Source organism: Staurois parvus, unplaced genomic scaffold, assembly GCF_062004578.1.
Source record: "Staurois parvus isolate SC_StPar_1 unplaced genomic scaffold, SC_StPar_1.0 ptg000311l, whole genome shotgun sequence".
NCBI classification, from domain to species: Eukaryota; Metazoa; Chordata; class Amphibia; order Anura; family Ranidae; genus Staurois; species Staurois parvus.
This window is the reverse complement of record NW_028318107.1, coordinates 1,500,078-1,520,420: the sequence shown is the minus strand read 5'-3', so window position 1 is coordinate 1,520,420 and position 20,343 is coordinate 1,500,078. Positions and strand designations below refer to the sequence as shown.

Sequence of the window (20,343 nt, the reverse complement as noted above, 5' to 3'; positions counted from 1 at the left end):
CATGAGTACAACATAAAGCACAGCATACAGAGTACAGCAGTCATGAGTACAACATAAAGCACAGCATACAGAGTACAGCAGTCACGAGTACAACATAAAGCACAGCATACAGAGTACAGCAGTCACGAGTACAACATAAAGCACAGCATACAGAGTACAGCAGTCATGAGTACAACATAAAGCACGGCATACAGAGTACAGCAGTCACGAGTACAACATAAAGCACGGCATACAGAGTACAGCAGTCACGAGTACAACATAAAGCACAGCATACAGAGTACAGCAGTCACGAGTACAACATAAAGCACAGCATACAGAGTACAGCAGTCACGAGTACAACATAAAGCACAGCATACAGAGTACAGCAGTAAAGCGCAGGGTGTGAACTGCTGGCTAAGAGTATGATATGTACAACATCCACTCCTTGTTTGGGCCAATCAGATCACTCGGTGATATTTGCCAGTAACGGAGAAGTGATCTAGCCTGAAAATAGATATAATTGGGCTCTGTACATTTTTGTTTTTTTCAGAGCAGATCTGATTTTAATTGACATTACTAAGCTGAAGTCATCAAAACTTTGATGGGCGGTTTTGTTCTCTTACTATTTCTTATGCTACCATTAGTCTTTATAACTTTATTTTGAGCATTACATTTCTACTTTTCAATAAAATATTCTTTTTTTTCTTTCAGAAACCAATGAAACTATCACTGATGACAAGAGTGTTTTTTTACAAAGCATAACAGGAAACTATTGGAATGACCCGTCTGCTTATGATAATTACTATAACCATCTAATAAACTTCAATCAGTCCCTCCTCTATGGGCTGAAGAGAGCTCTGGAGGTTTCCCCCGCCGAGTCCATCATTTGGGTTTTTACAACTGGCTCCATGACAGATTACAATGACACTCGGCTCCTGTCTGAGGTTCATACATTGCTGGAGGAAAAGAAGTCCCAAGTAAGAGTCTTCCATGTAAAGTCATACATCGTCTACGTATCTCTGATCCGTAGCTAAACATTTTATTTCTCTGTACAGGTTTATTTTCTTTGGTTCCCATGGTGGTATTATGCATGGAGTGGTTCCCAGGTTGATGTATTTCGTGACATTTCATCTCGTAGTTATGGAGAATGGATTAATATGGGTTTTACTGATTATTATAAGGTAAGAATCATATTAGAATCATAGGAAAGATACAGTAGAGAAGGCAAATATATTTTTGGTGGACACTTTATGTATGAGATTCAATTCCAAATATACTGTCTACTATACATCTGTAGATTACAATGATCTCAACTGTCATAGGTTCAGTTCAGCAGGGATTCAGTGAACTTTAAAGAAGTTTACATGCTGAACCTGAACCCCTTTGAAATTAATGGAAGCAGAATCTGCCAAATTAAAAATGACCATTTTATGGACTAATAGGCAATAATAGCATTGGGGTAGCACTGCCATTGGGAACACGTGCCAATGTAAAAAAAAAATATTTTTAAAAATTAATTTGGTGAGCAGCAGTGATTTTTTAAATGCTTGAATTTAAACTGTAAAAATTATTTTAATAACGTGCCCCGGGGTGTCCTAATCCTGCCTGTAAGGGGACATCTCTGTGATGTATAGAAAGCACTGCAGCAGTACTGACATTTACAAAGGAAAAAGGGTTCAAAATTGTTGGAAAATTACATAATTTATAGCTATTTTGTTTAGAAAAGCACACAGACCCCTCCGAGGTTCTCCTATGCATTTTGGGGGTCCTTAGGAGAGTTTGTGTACTTTTTTTAACTGTCATTTTACTGTCATTTGTGCTGTAGTACATCCTTCAGGAAGAATGAAAAAAATACCATAGAGACCCCAAAATACGTATCAGACCCTTTGAGGGAGCACCTCACACAAAAAAAAAAAAAAAAAGTGTGTAGTCACCCAAGAAATTCATACCACATCCAAAGGTGTTTTAGGCAATGACATTGATGAAATATGGAGACATCTATTTCTATGAGGAAAGCGTTTCTTTTTTTTTTTTTATATTATAAATATTTATTGATTTTCAGTTCAAATACAAATCACTTTGACATTTTTATTAAAATGATATTCAAAACAGTATCTTCCAATTTGCATATTTTATTTATATCACTCCCCTCTACCCTCCCTCCTACCCCTCTCCCCCCCCCCTCAATCTCCCACTCCCCTTCTACCCCTCCCTCACTTTCCCACTCTACATTTTCTCCGTTCTCCTTTACACCATACATTTCTATTATTTCTAAATCAAATTCCAGGGGTATTATATCTTCATATCTTTCACTTTTTCTCTATACTCTTCCCATCCTTTCCATTTTATATTATACAGCTCCATCTTATCTATGTGCATGTAATACAATTTTTCTGTCCCACAGATCTGGTTCATTCTGCCCATCCAATCCTCTTCATTTGGCATCTTAGTTTTTTTCCAAACCCTAGGTATCAAGCTCTTTGCTGCGGTCAAATAATGCCATATCCCCGAGCTCTTATATAATTTCACTGGGAGTTCTGAGATATGGAGAAGGCATAATTCTGGGTCTAATCTTATGTTAATTTTAGTGATTTTCCTTATTAAATAAACTATTTTCCGCCAAAACACCTGTATTTCTGAACACTCCCACCATATATGATACCACAAGCCCACCTCTCCACATCCTCTCCAACATAACCGTGAAATTTCCCCATTTAGTTTGTGCTCTACATTAGGTGTAATGTGCCATCTCATCAAACACTTATAATTTATTTCAACTTCCCTCATACTAATATTTTCGTGAATTAATCTAAGCATCTTCCTCTGCTCCTCCTCCTCTATTTCTCTTCCCATGTCTCTTTCCCATTTCTCTATGTGTATTAGTTTTGTGTCGGTGTCTAATTCCATAAATATCTTGTGTATTTTTGCAATTCCGTGTCTCCCATTTCCCCGTGTCTCCAATATTCTCTCAAATGGATTCCACTCTTTTCTAGTTCTTATAGGCTTTGGGAGACTCTCAAAAAAGTGTTTCAATTGAAAATATCGTAGTCTATCCATCTTATTGAAAACTTCTCCCTTTTTTCCCTCCATCTCCTTATATGATCTAAATTCCTCCCCTACCATTATGTCTCTCACTTGCGCCTCTTATTTTATAATCCATTTCCCTGCGATGCTTTCCTTTCCAGGGATAACATATTTTGTGTTCCTTAGTGGGATTAATTGTGAATTAAAAACCCATCCCTTTTGTCTGTGTAACAATTCCCACTCTCTTAAAACATTAAAAGTATACGTGCTTGTGCTGTCCTCTAATCCCCTATATTGTGCAGGTACCCAAACAATCCTACCCAAATTTGTTTCACTCAGTGCATTTTCAATTTTGACCCAGCTTCTCTCAGGATTGTGAGTCCAATCAAAAATTCTCGCAATAATCACCGCTTTATAATATCTCTTAAGGTCTGGTACCCCCAATCCCCCTTTCTTTACTTCTAATCAGCATTTCATAGCGAATTCTAGGCTTTTTATTTCTCCATATGTATTTCGTTATCATTTTTTTAAGTTCTTTAAAATATGCCTCTGGAAGTTTGATTGGAATCATTTGAAATTTATATAATACTTTGGGCACAATTATCATCTTTATCAGGTTTATGCGACCTATCCACGATGGGTTTCCAGTTCCCACTCTCTTTAACTCCTCCTTAATCTCATTTAATAATGAAATATAGTTAGCTTTATAGAGGTTCTTAATTGAGGCTGATAGTTTTATTCCCAGGTATTTTAATTCTTTATCTCTCCAAACAAAAGGGAATTCATCTTATATTTTTTCTTTTTCACAATTTTTAAGGTTTATATTTAAGATTTCGGTCTTTGTCGGGTTAATTTTTAAATTTGATAGTTCCCCATATTCTTTCAATATTTTCATTAAATTTGGAAGTGACGTTCTTGGATTCCCAACATAAAACATCAAATCATCCGCATAAGCCGCTACCTTATGTTCTCTGTCACCTATCCTTATTCCTTTTATATCTATGTTCTTCCTAATCGTGGACAATAAAGGCTCCAATGATAAAACATATAACAGTGGGGATAATGGACATCCCTGTCTTGTACCATTTGACATCTTGAAGTGCTCCGATCTTCCTCCACTTACCATTTTGGCGGCATTAGCCCTCCTATATAACTCTCCAATCCACTTTCTCATTCTTTCTCCCATCCCTAACACTTCCAAGGTGTCCATCATAAAACCCCAACTCACTCTATCAAATGCTTTCTCAGCATCAATCGCCATCAGTATCATTGGAGTTTTCCTTTTTTTACCTTCCTGTATGAGCAACAGTGATCTCAAACCGTTATCTCTACCCTCTCTCCCTGGGACAAACCCCACCTGATCTCCATGTATCCACTCTGGCATCAGATCTTTCAATCTATTTGCCAAAACCTTTGCATATAGTTTAGTGTCTACATTCAACAGCGCTATTGGTCTATAACTCGCACATTGCGAGGGGTCTTTATCTTCCTTCTGGATTAAAACTATATTAGCCTGTAAGGATTCTCCCCTCATCTCCATCCCATTTCCCAGAGCGTTCATATACATCTTCAACTTGGGTATTAAAAGCTCTTTATATTTTTATAATATTTAACCGTATACCCATCCGGGCCTGGACTTTCCCCCCCTGCCATGCTTTTTAACGCTATTTTTATTTCCTCTAAAGTAATTTCAACTTCTAGAGAGTTCAATTGTATTTTACTTAATTTCGGTAGGCCTGCCTCCTCTAGATATGTCCTTCTTTTTTCTCTATTTACTGTTTCCATTTTATTTAATTTATCTTGAGGTGTGATATTGTATAACTCATTATAATAATCTTTAAATATTCTAGTAATGTCCTTAGTTGAGTGTACAAATTCCCCCTTGGGTTTTCTTATTTTCTCTATATAGTTCCTATTTTTCTTCTTTCTCAAAGTTCTCATTAAATACTTTCCCGGCATGTCTCCCCATTTATACCTTTCACTTATTATTTTGTTAAGGACTCTTCTTTTTTCCTCCTCCATTACATTCTCTAGTTCTCCTTTCTTCTTTATTATTTTTTGCATTATCTCCTTAGATCTTTCTCTTTTATGAGCCTGTTCAAGATCATATATTTCATTTAACAATCTATTAATCTTTTCTCTCCTTTCTTTTTTCTTTTTTGCCCCTATTGCTATGAGTAGACCTCCAATGTAGGCTTTGTGGGCTTCCCATACTGTTGCAACCGACACATCCTCTGTTTCATTCTTTTCAAACAACCATTTAATTTCCTTCTCGATTCTTTGACCAATCTCTTCATCCATGAGGAGTGCCTCATTCATCCGCCAAACATAACCCTTTCTCTCCTCTCTACTCCATCTTAACTTCATTGCAACAGGGGCATGATCTGACAGAGTACTCCCTTCAATCTTTACTTCTACCACCAACTCCATAAATCGATGTTCTATTAATATGTAATCCAGTGTAGAGTAAGTCTCATGTACATGTGAAAAAAAAGTATAATCCCTATCCTTCATATTCCTAATTCTCCATATATCCACCAATTGACACTCATGCATCAGTTTCTTTAATAGTCTTAAGGACCTGCTCTCCTCCCTCCTCACACAGGAAGTAGTATCCATCCGCGGGTCCATACAGATATTAAAGTCTCCATCTATTATCATACACCCCCTTTTAAAGTCCATCAGTCTCCTCAACACTTCTCTTAAAAATATCTCTGGCTTCTTATTTGGACAATATATGTTGGCCATTGTACACTCAATTCCCTGTACTTTTCCTCTCAAAAATAAAAACCTTCCCTCCGGATCCGTTATTCTCTCCTCCACCTCAAACCTTATATTCTTTGCAAAACCTATAGCAACCCCTTTTGCTCTTTTGATTGGTGAGTCCACATAATACCATGTTGGGAAATGTCTAGTCTTCAATCTAACCTTTGACTCCATTTCTAAGTGTGTTTCTTGCAAAAATACCACCGAAGATGTTCTGTATTGTAGTTCTTTAAATAACCTAAATCTCTTCCCTGGACAAGATAACCCCTTTACGTTATAGGTTATAACTTGAATTTCTTCCATCTTACTCTACTCCTCTTAACTCCTTCTTCCTCCTTCACTTCCTCTTTCTTATTCCTGTAGAGTGTTATTATCCCACTACTCTTTTTCCTAACCTTGTCCCTCCCCCCCTCTCCCAGCGCTCCCCTCAATCCCTCTCTTGCCCCCCCCTTCTACCCCATCTCTCCCCTCCCTCCTCCCCCTCACCACCCCTCCCTTCCCTCTCCCCTCTTTTTAGGCCTTCAATTTGCCTAACCATCATTTGTGGAGATAAGGTCCACCTTTGATTTAATCCGTAGGGCTACACTCCTCCCATGGACGACTTCCCCTCTATCCAGACCCCCCGTTGACCCCCATTCTACATACACATTTTGGTAAAGGAAATAGGCCGGGAGGGTGAGGGAAGAAGAGGAAAAGGAAAGAGAGAGGAGAGGGGAAAAAAAGGGCCCTCTCCCTTTCCCAACTCCTCCTCCTACTACCTCCCTCCCCCCACAAACTGCCAGTCCTCTTTTCTTTTAAATCTGATTTCCCCAAGTTCTTCTTCCCAACCAATGATTTCTGTTCTTTGCAATTTGAGTCTATCACAAAAAATTCTCAAATCCTCTGGGAACCTCAAATAAGCTGTAATTCCATTCTTCCATCCTATTAGGCACTCCAGTATCCCCCATCTGTATTGCACATTCTGTTTTTTCATCTGTTCTAACAAAGGCCTCAGAGCTCTCCTCCTCCGCAAACTCTCCAGTGATAAATCCGCATATATCTGGATATCCATTTCTCCATACTTAATTACTGGTTTTCCCTTAATTTTCCTCCAGATTCTTTCTTTATCCTGAAGTTCATAAAATTTAACCAGTATATCTCTCGGCCTTTCCTTCCCAAGATTCCCATGGAGTTTCCCTTTTCTAGAAATTCCTTCTGTTTTAGTCCTTTCTATATCAGAGTTTTCCATTATAGAGTTTAATATTTTGCAAACCACCTCATACAATATTTCTCCTTTTGGGCTTTCTGGAACCCCTCTTATCCTGATGTTTCTCCTTCTTTCTCTGTTCTCTTGTATCTCCGCCTTATACAACAGTTTTTCCTGAACTTTCTCCATATATAATTATCTTCTTTTCTAATTCGGAAATAACTTGGATCTGATTTTTAACTTTCTGCTCCGTTTCTTCCACTCTTATCAGTAGCTGTCCCAAATCATTCCGAATATTTACCATTTCTTGTTTTATTGTTCTCTCCAATTCTTTAAACATTTCTGCCATCTCTTTTTTGTTTGGTATTTGTAGATCTTTTTCCAACTCTATATTTTCTGATATTTGTTGACTGCTGATATCCAGATCCAATAACTGTCTAGGACTATTTTGCAGACTAAGGTCTATTTCTCCTTTTCCATTCCTACTCTGGGGCCTTTCTGGGGTCACGTTTCCCTGGGACGTGTATTTTTTAATTGTGCCAGTTTGGTTCCCTTTAGGCCCACTTCCTTTTACACTTTTATTTTTCATTTCTTCTATGTCTTTTATTTTCCTCTAAAAACTTGTGATTAGGAAGAGACAATTATTAATATACAAGTCCCTGCCTTTCCTTTAACTTTCTCCTTCACCATTCTTCTTCTCCTTATTTGTATTCTCTGGGGGTCCCCCCTTTTCTCTCACTCTCTGCATTCCCCACAAATTCAATACAGGATTTATATATGAAGCCACAGCCAGACTCACTCACCCTCCTTGTACTTCTCTTCTTGTGAGACGGCTCCAGGCTCCTTCTTTCAATCCATCTGGCAGGTCAGCTCTTCTCCATCCCCTCTCAGGGGGACCCCCCGAGGCCTTCCTCCGCTCTCTCTTTCCTCGGGCCACACTGTCCTTCTTTCCTCCGCAGCACCTCAGCAGGACTCTGGGGTAGCTGGCCGGCAAGCAGGTCAGCGTCTCTCCCTCTCTCTGTCGGACGCCGGCCAGCTTCCTCGCCTCCCAGGGATGCACCGCGGCCGACCACGTGTTCAGGCTGCGCCTCCTCATCTCCCGGCAACCAGGCACGCTGTCACCGCAGGGCTGCTCACTCACTGCTCTCCACCTCCCGGATTCCCCTTCCCGCGGGCCACCGCTCTTCCAAGGGTGCCCGCCTGGCAGAGGTAAGACTCAGTCCGCTGGGGTTCCCCACATCAAAGGGGATTTGGGGTTGAGGGGGGGGTCGGACAGAGGAGACTCGTGCGAGAGCTCCTACATCGAGCTCTCCTCCGACGCCATAGTCAGGCTCCGCCCACCCGTTCATGGTCAGCCTGGTATAACCCCCTCAGGAAAGCGTTTCTCACTACAATCTCTGGATCCTAGTGTAGTACTATGAATGTCATTGGTGAAATACGCACAAAGCTCAGGCTATTGTTTGCTCTCATTGACACTATGCTGACAAGTCTGGGTCCATTGCTAGGAAATGTGTCCTTTCTTTGCCAATAGTGTACATACCACATATACCACAACAGCATGTATTTTATTTTGTATTAGAGGACAGTGAAACTAGTCACTGTGTAATTTACCAACAGGCATTTTAAAGTGGTTGTAAACCCTCCCATATACCCAGTGAAGTGACTGGCCTCATGTGATACACAGAAATTAAATAAATTCTACTACATACTTTGGACCTGATTATCTGCAGTCTACTCTTCTCTGTATCGGTTCAAAGTGCTGAATTTTACAGATTGTCTGAGAGTTCAGAAAACAGGGGGTGGAGAGCTGAAATCACACACTGCAGAGCTCAGTGAGGAAAGCTCTGAGAGCTGATTGGTGAGAAGAGACACACACCCCTCCACACAGAACACAGGAACAGAGCTGAGGGTGTCAATCTGCCAGAGCTCCCTCCCCGTCATCATTTTTCTCCTGTTGTTAGGAAAACTTGTCAGAAGTTTTCTGATAGCAGAGGAACAAAGCAGCAGACAGAAATGACACTTGGTGCTCCTAATTGAGACAAGTACACACTATAGAGGGATATGCTTTGTTCATATTTCATGTCTGAGGTTCTTTCACAGAACAGGCAATCACCTGAGTGACCAGACACGGAGTAATTGTAACTTGTAAAATAGGTGTAAAGGGGTAAGCTTGCAAATTTAATCAAAGGTTAAGTGCCGGATCCAAACACAACTGAAGCCAATAGGAGTCAACAATACTGGTCGTTTTCAAACTAGTAGGCAAGAAATGCCTAATAAAATTGCATGTGTGTATGTGTGTGTGTGTGTGTGTCGGGGGGGGGGGGGGGGTCATGGCCTTTTGGAACATGTACCAAAGTAAAAAGGGATTCTACAAAATTGAATCTTGTGGATAGCAGCAATTTTAATGTTGCCTTAGGGATAACATTAAAAATGCAAAATTCCTCTAAATATCATGCCTGGTGGGTGTCCTTAGCCTGCCTGTGAGGTGATATTTATGTATTATGTATACAACCTTCTATAGAAAAATTGACATTTACAAAAAAAAGCCATTAAATTGCCCCTAAATGACTGCTTCTGACTACTTTATTTGCAAAAATGTGGCACGGGATTCCCTTCATCTATCAAAGGGTCTGGATCAGACTGCGGGGATGATCCTCTCTTTTTGTTTTTATTTTACTTATACTGTATTCCCCCTTAAAAACCCTGCCAGGCCTGGTATGAATTTTGGGAGGGGGACTCACCACAGTTTTTTCACTCTATCCCCTCCCCTTTGTTCACATGATGTCAGCCGGGAATCCCAAGCTGACAGATGAATGGACCAGGTGGAGATACATCACTGGTTGTGCAGAGGTATTACTAAATGTACTGCTTTTCTCTGCATCCGGAGGTTCAACATGGCCCAACATTCATTTCACTCAGCTGTTTGCTGAACCTTCCGAACAGCCAGAATTCAGTGTGAATCGGAGTTTAGACTGAACCAGAAGCTCATCCCAAGTTGGAAACAATAATGCAAACCAGGTTCAGGATGCAAAACGCATGAATACAATTCAGACTAATACAAAACATATTAACCGTATGCCTACCGGGCACAGTCACCCCCTTCCTGCCTCCCGGGCACAGTCACCCCCTTCCTGCCTCCCGGGTACTGTCACCCCCTTCCTGCCTCCCGGGCACTGTCACCCCCTTCCTGCCTCCCGGGCACTGTCACCCCCTTCCTGCCTCCCGGGCACTGTCACCCCCTTCCTGCCTCCCGGGTACTGTCACCCCCTTCCTGTCTCCCAGGCACTGTCACCCCCTTCCTGCCTCCCGGGTACTGTCACCCCCTCCCTGCCTCCCGGGCACTATCACCCCCTTCCTGTCCAGGCCAATTTTCAGCTTTCAGCACTGTCAAACCTTGATTGACAATTCTGCGGTCATGCAACGCTGTACACATATGATATTTTTATTATTTTTCACACAAATACTATAGAGTGTTCTTTTTGGTGGTATTTAATCACCGCTGGGTGTATTATTTTTTGCTAAACAAGTGAAAAAAGACCAAATGTTGGTTTTTCTTATTTTTTATTATAACATTTTGCTAACAGGTAATATTCCTCCTTCACTGATAGGTACTGATAGGCACTGATAGGCAGCACTGATGGGCACTGAGGAGGAGGCACTGATAGGTAGCACTTATGGGCACTGATAGGCTGCACTGATGAGGCAGCACTGGTGGGCATTGTTGAGAAGGTGCTGATGAGGCTGCACTGATATGTGGCACTGATTGCACTGATATGTGGCAAAGATGGACACTAATAGGTGGCACTGATGGGCACTAATAGGCAGCACTGGAGTGCACTGATAGGCTGCACTGACTGGTGGCACTGACTGATGGCACCAATAGGTGACATTGACTGGCAGCAATGACTGGCAGCACTGACAGGCACAGATTGGCAGCACTGACAGGCACAGATTGGCAGCACTGCTGGGTGCTGATGGAAACTTTTGGGGTTGCACTAATAACCAGTGCCCTGATTATCAGTGTAGATTAAACCTTTTACAGTTGCTGGGTATCGGCAGTACTTTCCTCACGCTGTAACAGTGTAAGGAAAGAACTGCCAATAATCTGCAAGTGCATTTACATGGTGATCAGCTTTGATTGGACACAGCTGATCACATAGTAAAAGGCTGCTGTAATTGGTCCTTCACCATGTCACATAATCAGCTGTGTCCAGAGAGCACTGGGTTTGCACCGCTGGATGTGTGCGGGGGGGGAGGTGTGTTCTGTGAGGATGTCATATGATGGCGCCCTCCCAGAACTAGACGACCATGCTGTAGCCATAATTCAGCTATACTGCAGTCAAGAAGTGGTTAAAAAAGCTACACAAACATGGATTCTTCACAGAAATGTCTCTGCGGCTCAATCAAGGTAATATGTGGCTGCATAGATCAGTAACAAAGGGCCACCCCACTGGAACTTGAGTGCATTGGTAGCAATGGGGGAAGGGCTGCCCATGATAGCTGAGTTTTCTAAAGAAGCTGTGAGCTATGAGACTTCTCCCCTGACACCCTCACACCCATTCTGAGGGCCTTTTACCCGGCTGCAGATCACTTGCTTAGCCACTACTGCCTCATCATGTGTGGCCTCTCTGAGCTGGCAATGGAGAGCATCAGAGAAACGTATTATTATTGGGCATGTCCAGGAACCCAGAGAGTTGTGGGAAATAGAAGTAAAAGGGCCGGTGTCTGCATCTGGTTATGGAGAGAAACAATGACCTAAATATGAGGAATTGTAGATGAAAATACTGACTGGAATTCTGATAAATGTGCAATAGAAGACAATAGCCCTGCATGAGGGGACCCCTGAAAATCTGTATTTATTTTGATTTTCAAAACACTGAATTTTACAAAGTAAAAGGTGCCAACAAATGTAACACCGGCCATATAATAAATTCAACAGATCTTACAGAAGCCGGCATTTAGAGGGAGTGACCCTGATGTTTTTCTCTCAAACAATAAGAGACAAGGCTGGAGAACTGATACACTATATTCCCTAAAGTATTGGGCCAGCCCTCCAAATCATGTGATTCAGGTGTTCCAATCCCCTCCATATCATGTGATTCAGGTGTTCCAATCCCCTCCATGGACACAGGTGTATACAATCAAGCCCCTAGGCATGCAGACGGCTTCTACAGACATTGGTGAAATAATGGGTTGCTCTCAGGAGCTCAGTGAATTAAAGTGTGGTCCCGAGATAGGCTGCATTAAGTCCATCCGTGACATTGCCTTACTACTAAATATTCCACGCTCAACTGTTAGTGGGATTATAACAAAGTGGAAGCAACTGGGAACAACAGCCACTCAGCCACCGAGTGGTAGGCCACGTCACATGACAGGGCGGGGTCAGCGCATGCTGAAGCGCACAGTGTGCAGAAGTCGCCAACTGTCTGCAGAGTCAATAGCTAAAGACCTCCAAACTTGGTGTGGCCTTCAGATTAGCACAACAACAGTGCGTAGAGAGCTTCATGGAATGGGTTTCCATGGCCGAGCAGCTGCATCCAAGCCTTCCATCACCGAGTGCAATGCAAAGCGTCAGATGTCATGTTGTAAAGCACGCCGCCACTGGACTCTAGAGCAGTGGAGACATGCTCTCTGGAGTGACCAATCACACTTCTCTGTCTGGCAATCTGATGGATGTGTCTGGGTTTGGTGGTTGACAGGAGAATGGTACTTACCTGACTGCATTGTGCCAAGTGTAATTTTTGTTGGAGGGGGATTATGGTGTGGGGTTGTTTTTCAGCTGTTGGGCTTGGTCCCTTTTAGTTCCAGTGAAGGGAACTCTTAAGGTGCCAGCATAGCAAGAGATTTTGGAAAATTTCATGCTCCCAACTTTGTGGGAAGACTTTGGGCATGACCCCTTCCTGTTCCAACATGACTGCGTACCAGTGTGTCCTGACCTCAACCCGATAGAACACCTTTAGAATGAATTTGAGCTGAGACTGCGAGCCAGACCTTCTTGTCCAACATCAGTGCCTGAGCTCACAAATGCACTTCTGAAAGAATGGTCAAACATTCCCATAGACACCCTCCTAAACCTTGTTGATGGCCTTTCCAGAAGAGATGAAGCTGTTATAGCTACAAAGGGCGGGGCCAACTCAATATTGAACCCTACGGACTAAGACTGGGATGACATTAAAGTTCATGTTCTTGGAAAGGCAGGCGACCCAATATAGTGTATGTTCTTATCTATATGATCTCAGTCCCTCAAAGTTCTGTGGGAGTCTCATAGTGCTGCATTGTGTGATTTAGAGATTGTCCATGTCACACAACATCCAGATTGTGGGGACGCCCAACCCAGGACTCTTTGGTGGTTCCCAGGTCAGTATATGGACCAATAAGGCTGGGCCTAACCAAGAGCCATTTCAATAATGACCATTGGACAAATTCTTGTACGACAAATCACCAATTATCATAGCTCAATGGTATCATTAGCCCTTGATGCACAAAGGTAGACTTCCAAATCTGGGTGTATATGGGAAATAAATGGAGGTTTCAACTGTAGCAAAGGGTTTTTGTCCATAAATGTATTCCTTGGTACGTTTTTTGTGTTTTTTTAAATAATATGTTTTCTTTCTCTCTTATTTTTGACAGTTGTTTCGCTCATTGGAATTATTGTTGTCTAAACCTCTAAATTCATCTGTGCACATCCTGAACGTCAACAAAAATGTCACTAAGAAATATACTGACACGTTTGATGTTACAACTTCCTTAACACATTTAATGATCATAGGAAAAGAAACATTCACTCTTAGTTTCACTGATCCGAATGGTACGTTCATGTCTGTAAGAATGTCTGAATGTATATATTGCATCATTTAACTGATGTCCACCATTTCTACAAAAAAATTATAGTCAATCCTTACTGCCAAAATTCAGACAAAGTGTCCTGGGAGTCATCGGGTTTCATATTGTTTAAAAAGTCCAACCCAAACTTAGTATAAGGGAATTCTTTTCTTCTTGGATCACCAGAACCTGAGATGGGAGTAGAGTTAATGCATTAGTGACCCTAAATCCAGTTCATCCTAATGGCGTTTGTTGCTTTTAACAGCGATTTTAACAGCGATTGGATTTTAGCCAAAAGGACAGTCAGAGTCTAGGATTACACCTAGTACCCTGGCGTAAGGGATGGGACTGATAGTTAATAGACAACTAGAGGTGGGGGAGAGATTAAGTGGTGTGACATCCGTAAGTTAGTAATGCGAGAGGAGACTGAAGGAGTGTGGCGAGGAATAGAGAGATAGATTTGGATGTCATAAGGTTGCAGAATGCCCATCCTAGGGTCAAAAAAACCTTATTTAGCACATGTGGAGAATGTGTAGAGACTGTCTCCATACAGAGTGTTGGGGTCACACTCAATGCTCATCAGGGTTTTCAAGAGATACCCGCATTGTGCTAGGCTGAAATCAGATCCAGTGAACAATGGTGAAGGGGATGAGGCCCCAAAAATATAACTAAATTTTGTTCAGCAGACGTGCTCATTAAATAAAAGGATGTTTCTAAATCGGTTCTTCAGGAACATCAGTATCTATTGATCATATGAACAGGTTGAAACACACCGTTAATGTTGTTTGAATATTACACTTACAAATGTTTGATAACAAAATGCATTTATTAGACTTGCTTTCAATGTATAAATGTATTTAAGTTGTATCTATTTATATATCTTTTATTATTTCAGGAAACACATTTACATTTGAAAAAAATCCAAATTATAATTACTATTACAATTATTACTACTCTTACTATTACTACTACTACTATTATTACTACTATGATCTTGGTTTTATAAATGCCCATTTGGTAAAAAGTCCGGCTGCAGGATCCTGGACTCTGAACGCTCAGGGAAGATTTTCACTTTCTGTTCAAATATTGGGATTTACTGGTAAGTTCTATCATCTCAGTGTATATGAATAATTCTGACTCTGGCAGTTCCCCTCCTATGACTTGTCTAGTAGAGTCATTCCTAAAATTTGAATATTGTTAAATTCAGGTAAATATGAATCCATATTTTGGTGTGTTTTTTGGCAGTTCAGATTCCCAAATGTCTTCTAGGAGCCATGTGACCTCCATTGAGCCAATATTTTTGCTGTGATGCTGCAAAATGTTCTTTCCATTCTAGTATGAAAGGAAGCCCCTCCCAGAGTCCATCTCTCCCCATTGTGGTGGAGGGAGAAGGGGGTGTATGGAGATATTGTTGTGGCGGGATAGAATAGAGGATAGAAAAACAGCCATTTAAAGTAGGTGACTACAATGAGGGCAGCACGGGCCAATGTTAATGTTTCTTTTTTAACTTGTTTTATAAAAATGAGCAGTTTTTTGCAGTTCTAAACTCTAAAAGGCACTTGCATCTTGTCATTCTGCACCTTTGGCTACTGGCAGTCAGTTTGGACTGTTGTAGTCTACTGGATTGCTAATTGTCATCTGGTACAATTTGTGGAACTGATGCCTCACACTATGTATGCATCTATGCCTACTGCAGTTGTTATCTATCCATCCCAAGGCTCCTGACACCTGCCTATCCCACTCACCTAGTGATATCTAAGTGTCCTTGGTAATATTTTTCGGAGTAAAAGGTTGTGTCTTACACCTACACTGATTCTGACTGTTGTCTGAGACCACCAAAGCTCCCCTCCCCCAAACCCATTGGAATACTTTGTTAATGTATATGAGACTCCCAGGGTTGATAGGAGTTCCTGTTTTTTTTTTTTTTTGTACTCATCCCAATTTTTTTGGACCCACTATCTCATTATGCAGAACTGCAGGAATTTCACAAACAATTTTGACAAGGTGAGGAAGGGTGTCCTACCAATTTTGTATTGCTTTTCTCTATAATCAAGTATTATACAACTCTCTATAAAGTGTGTTTATCCAGTACCTTTGGAGGCTATATTTAGTAAGTAGCAAGATGTGGAATTATTAATTTGCAATAAGTGAAAATGTTGACATTTGTTTTCTAAATGTATTGTAGGCACATAAAAAAGAGACATTAAAGTGGTTCTGGTTGGTACAATCACTGCATTAGGTTAAAAAAAACCCTTCTATATGCAGCTCCCCCCCAGGCCATACTTACCTGAACCACTACAAAAGGGCAGCGACTCTCTCCTCTTGCTCCCTCCTCAATGGACAGAGTCATCAGAGGGAGCTATTGGCTGATTTCAGTTACATCCTGTGAGGAGAAGGTGGGCAGTAGAGCTCAGCTTCACTTTATGTATGAAAGGACACACAGAGCACGGCTCGGAAGAGAGCCTGCACAAATGCACCGATAGCAAGTGGCTGACTATGGGGGAACTGAACAGGAAGAAACCAGGAGCTCCAGCGGGGGACTTAAGAAGAGGAGAATTGAAACTGATCTGTGCAAAGCCATTGAACAGAGACATTTTGTTATTAATCCCTTATGCCAGCAGTTTGCATATATATGGCCTCTTAACACCGAGAGGTCGCATTTATGTGTACCAAATGTAAGCAATGCAGGTAACAGAAAGGTCAGGATCACTACTTCTGATTGGGAGCTTTATGATCGTGTGACCACTATGACAGCCAATCACAGGGGTCACATAACCGAAATTCCTGCCTCCACCTCTCAGTGTCTGAGACCTCCTAAAGGGCCTAGAGGTGCCGGTGCTAAGGGGTTAAAAAAATAGAACTACAATTACTTATTAGTTTTTAAGGGTGCAATGGCTCCTGAGAGTTACAGAAGCTTCTTTTAACTATCCTGGACCTGTTCTTCTGCCAAAAAGGTTATAACAGACCAAAACATTATCCCCAAAAGTGACCCTAAATTTGACTCTAAGGTAGCTGTAACTTTATTTATACCCAGAGCCATGTGATCACCAAGAAAGTGCTGTGATGGCAACCACAATCCCATGTACTGTCTGTGTCTACATTGCTAAGACGGCTAAACAAAATAGTTAAAACAAGAAGGATCTGTGACTAAGGATCCTAATGATTTCTTCTGTGAGCTCTTCTAGACTGTAAACTTCACATTTTAATTTACCTCAACAGCCTCGCTAATGAGGCCCCTTCTAACCCCAAAGCCCCTTAGCACCTGCTCAGGCTGCTATGGCTATAGTTTTTCCACTGTTGGTAATGTTCAAAGTCCTCAAATTCCACTGTAACTTACCTACATATTATTTTCTATCCTATGAAAGGGAATCCTCGTGGATTAATATGTCAATCTCTGAATATAGGTTTTTAAAGTAATCCTTCCTGAATGAATGCAATGCTAACAGCACATAGTTCAGCATCATGTAGAGTGGAATGTGAGCAATATTTTGTTGGTAAAGTGTAAGTTATTACTTTATAATTATTGATGTCACAAAATACCACTTTATCTGATGATTTGCTATTTCCAAGAGATGCATGCCAAAAAACAAAATCTAATGTTCTTATTTTTTTTACATTTTTGTAGGGTTGGACAAATCAGGTAAGCCCAACATACAATAATTTTGTGATTTCCTTATATGTAAACATTCCAGTTCTATTATCTTTCTGTTATGTGTAGAGATCATCTGTCTATAGATGCCATTCAACATGGTCATCACCCCAGAGGTATACAAGGCAAAACTTCTGCATTTACCTTTGTTTCCTACAAGTGATACTTTTTCAGGTTTGGATGTTTCATGTACACCCAAAAGAGAAATTTATTCAAGGACACTTTTAAGCAAGTTAGTGATAAATATCAATACAAATCAGGCATTGTGTCAGTTAGCAAAGTCTGTGCAACAGTCTGTATCTGTATTTGTGACCCTTGCAGAAAAATCCAAAAGGTTGATGAATTCTGTAGGTTACTAAGTCTGAGACAAGTTTACCACTGGAGGTGAGACAGGTTTCACATAAAACAGACAAGTAGTCAGTGGCCAAGTTCATTCTGTCCTAGTACTATTTGTTTTTTATTTCAACTAGTATTTATTTGTTTTGTAAAAGTAACAATCATTGGTGAAAAAACAAGAACTATTACATATAAAACTGAAAGGAACAAAGGTGCAAGAACACATCAGGTTTGATAGTCCAAGTGTTATGCTTACGATATCAAATCATACATCAATGTGAGAGACAGCAAAACCAATTTGAAGTTATTATGGTTATTTCTAAGGTTTAAAATCCAAATGGAGGGTTTATTCCAAAGCATTTAATGATCTCATTGAGTTGTGGGGATTCAGCCCACTCCCCTTCATCAGGGCTTAGGAAAATGGGTTTTGACGAATTCGAGATGGAAATTGGATCAGGATAATTGTATACTGAAAGTCTTGAGTCTCCTTCAGCACTTTCAGCAGCTGATGAATGTAGCAAGGAGATCAATATATTTGGAACACAATATTCATGTGACCCTTATCAGCTTCTAATTGGGGTGGAGTTGAATGTTCATTTGAGCATCTCCCTATAAATTTAGATCAGCTCATGAGGGGAGATCACTGATGGGGGGCACAGTCTTTGATGGGGGTGCTGCTTTTGATTGAGTGCTGCATTGAAGGAGTGCATAGAAGAAGCAGTTAAACACAGCAGTTGAACTAAAGCAGGAGAACTTAAGCAGCAGGAAGATACAACAACAGCAAGAAACTCTACTGCACGCTGGACAGACTGCAAGCAAACACCCTGGGAAACCTCTCTTACATGCCTGAGTCCCACTCCGTGTACCTTTATAATGTGTCCCCTCTTCTCCTTTCCATATTACTATCCTCTGTTCCCAAATCTCATTTCTTTACCCCTCTGCTCCACCCCAAAACTTGTACATCTGCCCCTCATTGCTATCATCTCCCTACTACTGCTCTCATCTCCTCCTGCTGACCCAAACACCAGGACTGGAAGGCATGTGCACTCGTGTCTCCCATGTTACTTTCTTCACCCTTCTTCTTCTCTTAACCTCTGGGGATATCTTCGCTCCTGAGGGGCCACCGCCCCCTTCGGTACCCTCGTCAGCCGCTCCCGAGGTCCTGCCATTGGCCAGGAGGAGTACTGGGCGCCCTGTCCCCTGCGGCCTACTGCTGCCTCTAAGCCTCGCTACTGCCCAACGCCCGAACCAGGACGCCACCGTCCGCACCAGTGAGAAGGGGAGCTACCACCCCCGCCTCCCCTACCTACAGCTGCCACAGTGAGAAGAGAAGCAGCAACCACCCCCACCGGCACCAAGAGGGCAATCCACCACTACCAGATCTGCTTCCCTGCTCCCCACTGTGTATCACACAGCTGTTCCCCTGTCACCGCACAGCCCCGAGCCCCGTCCAATCCGGCGGAGGCGAGCCTGCTGCGCAGCCTCCTGCACCCACTGACGCCGGGCCTCTTAGCACCCTCAGTCGCTGGCCCGCAGCATCCACATGCACTGGCCCACAACACCCACTGACGCCGGGCCCTACTGCGCCTACCAACACCTAGCCCACTCCACCTCCAGACGCTGGGCCTTCAGCACCTCCACTCATACCAACCCCCGGTTCAACTTGACCTAAAGACTTGAACCTTTGTTGAAAGCCACCACAACGAGAGACTCCTCTGCACCCCAGACTTTCACCACTCAAGCGCCCCTGGAAACCGTCCATCCAAACCTGATCCCCTCCCCCTTCTGTCCTAAACTCCAGCCACCAGAAGACATATCGACAAGATACGCCTCTGCCCGCTGGACTATCGATAACTAAGCCTCCCACCACTCCTATCCGCCCTCCCGGGCACCTCCCAAAATGCCTCTTCCGCTCCTCCTTCTCATTTTCCTCTCCTCCGTTCCCAAAATCCATTCACTATATCCCTCTGCTCTTCCCAAACAATTGTATATTGTGACCTCACTGCTTCCTTCACCCCTCTACGGCACCCACCACCTACTCCACTCTCCCACTGACCCGAATACCTCCACTAGTAGTTTCTCACGCTCCTGCACATCCCGCTCCCATGCCACCTTTCTCACCCTTCTCCTCCTCCTAACCGCGGGGGGGGACATCTCTCCGAATCCTGGCCCTCCACCACCTCCCTCACCCACACAACACCCTCCACGTCCTGCCGTAACCCCCGCAACTTAGTATCTGTCCCCCTGCTCCCTTAAATCCCCCCCCATTTTCATGTGCATTCCTGAACGCCCGATCGGTGTGCAACAAGCTTACCGCCATCCATGACCTATTTGTTTCCCGCTCCCTCAACCTCCTAGCGATCACAGAAACCTGGATCCAGCCCACTGACTCTACCTCCCCTGCTGCACTCTCCTATGGAGGTCTCACCTGGACCCACTCACCCAGGCCCACGGTCGTAAAGGTGGTGGGGTTGGTCTGCTCCTGTCACCGCAGATCACCTTCCGAGTCCTCCCAAACCCCCCCTCCCTATCCTTCTCCTCCTTCGAGACCCATTGCGTCTGACTATTCTCCCCAACCCCC

At 42.5% G+C, this 20,343-nt stretch overlaps 1 protein-coding gene across 1 annotated transcript in view; it reads left to right on the top strand.

The window, feature by feature from the left end:
- Window positions 1-780: 780 nt before the first annotated feature.
- The window catches only part of LOC149457629 (uromodulin-like), a 46,537-nt gene continuing 26,974 nt past the window's right edge, over window positions 781-20,343 (top strand). Inside the window, exons 1-5 of the mRNA XM_089683485.1 lie at window positions 781-956; window positions 1,035-1,160; window positions 13,586-13,763; window positions 14,673-14,876; window positions 17,403-17,417. Coding sequence (XP_089539611.1) covers window positions 888-956; window positions 1,035-1,160; window positions 13,586-13,763; window positions 14,673-14,876; window positions 17,403-17,417 — 592 coding nt within the window. The 5' untranslated portion in view covers window positions 781-887. The remainder of the gene's footprint in view (window positions 957-1,034; window positions 1,161-13,585; window positions 13,764-14,672; window positions 14,877-17,402; window positions 17,418-20,343) is intronic.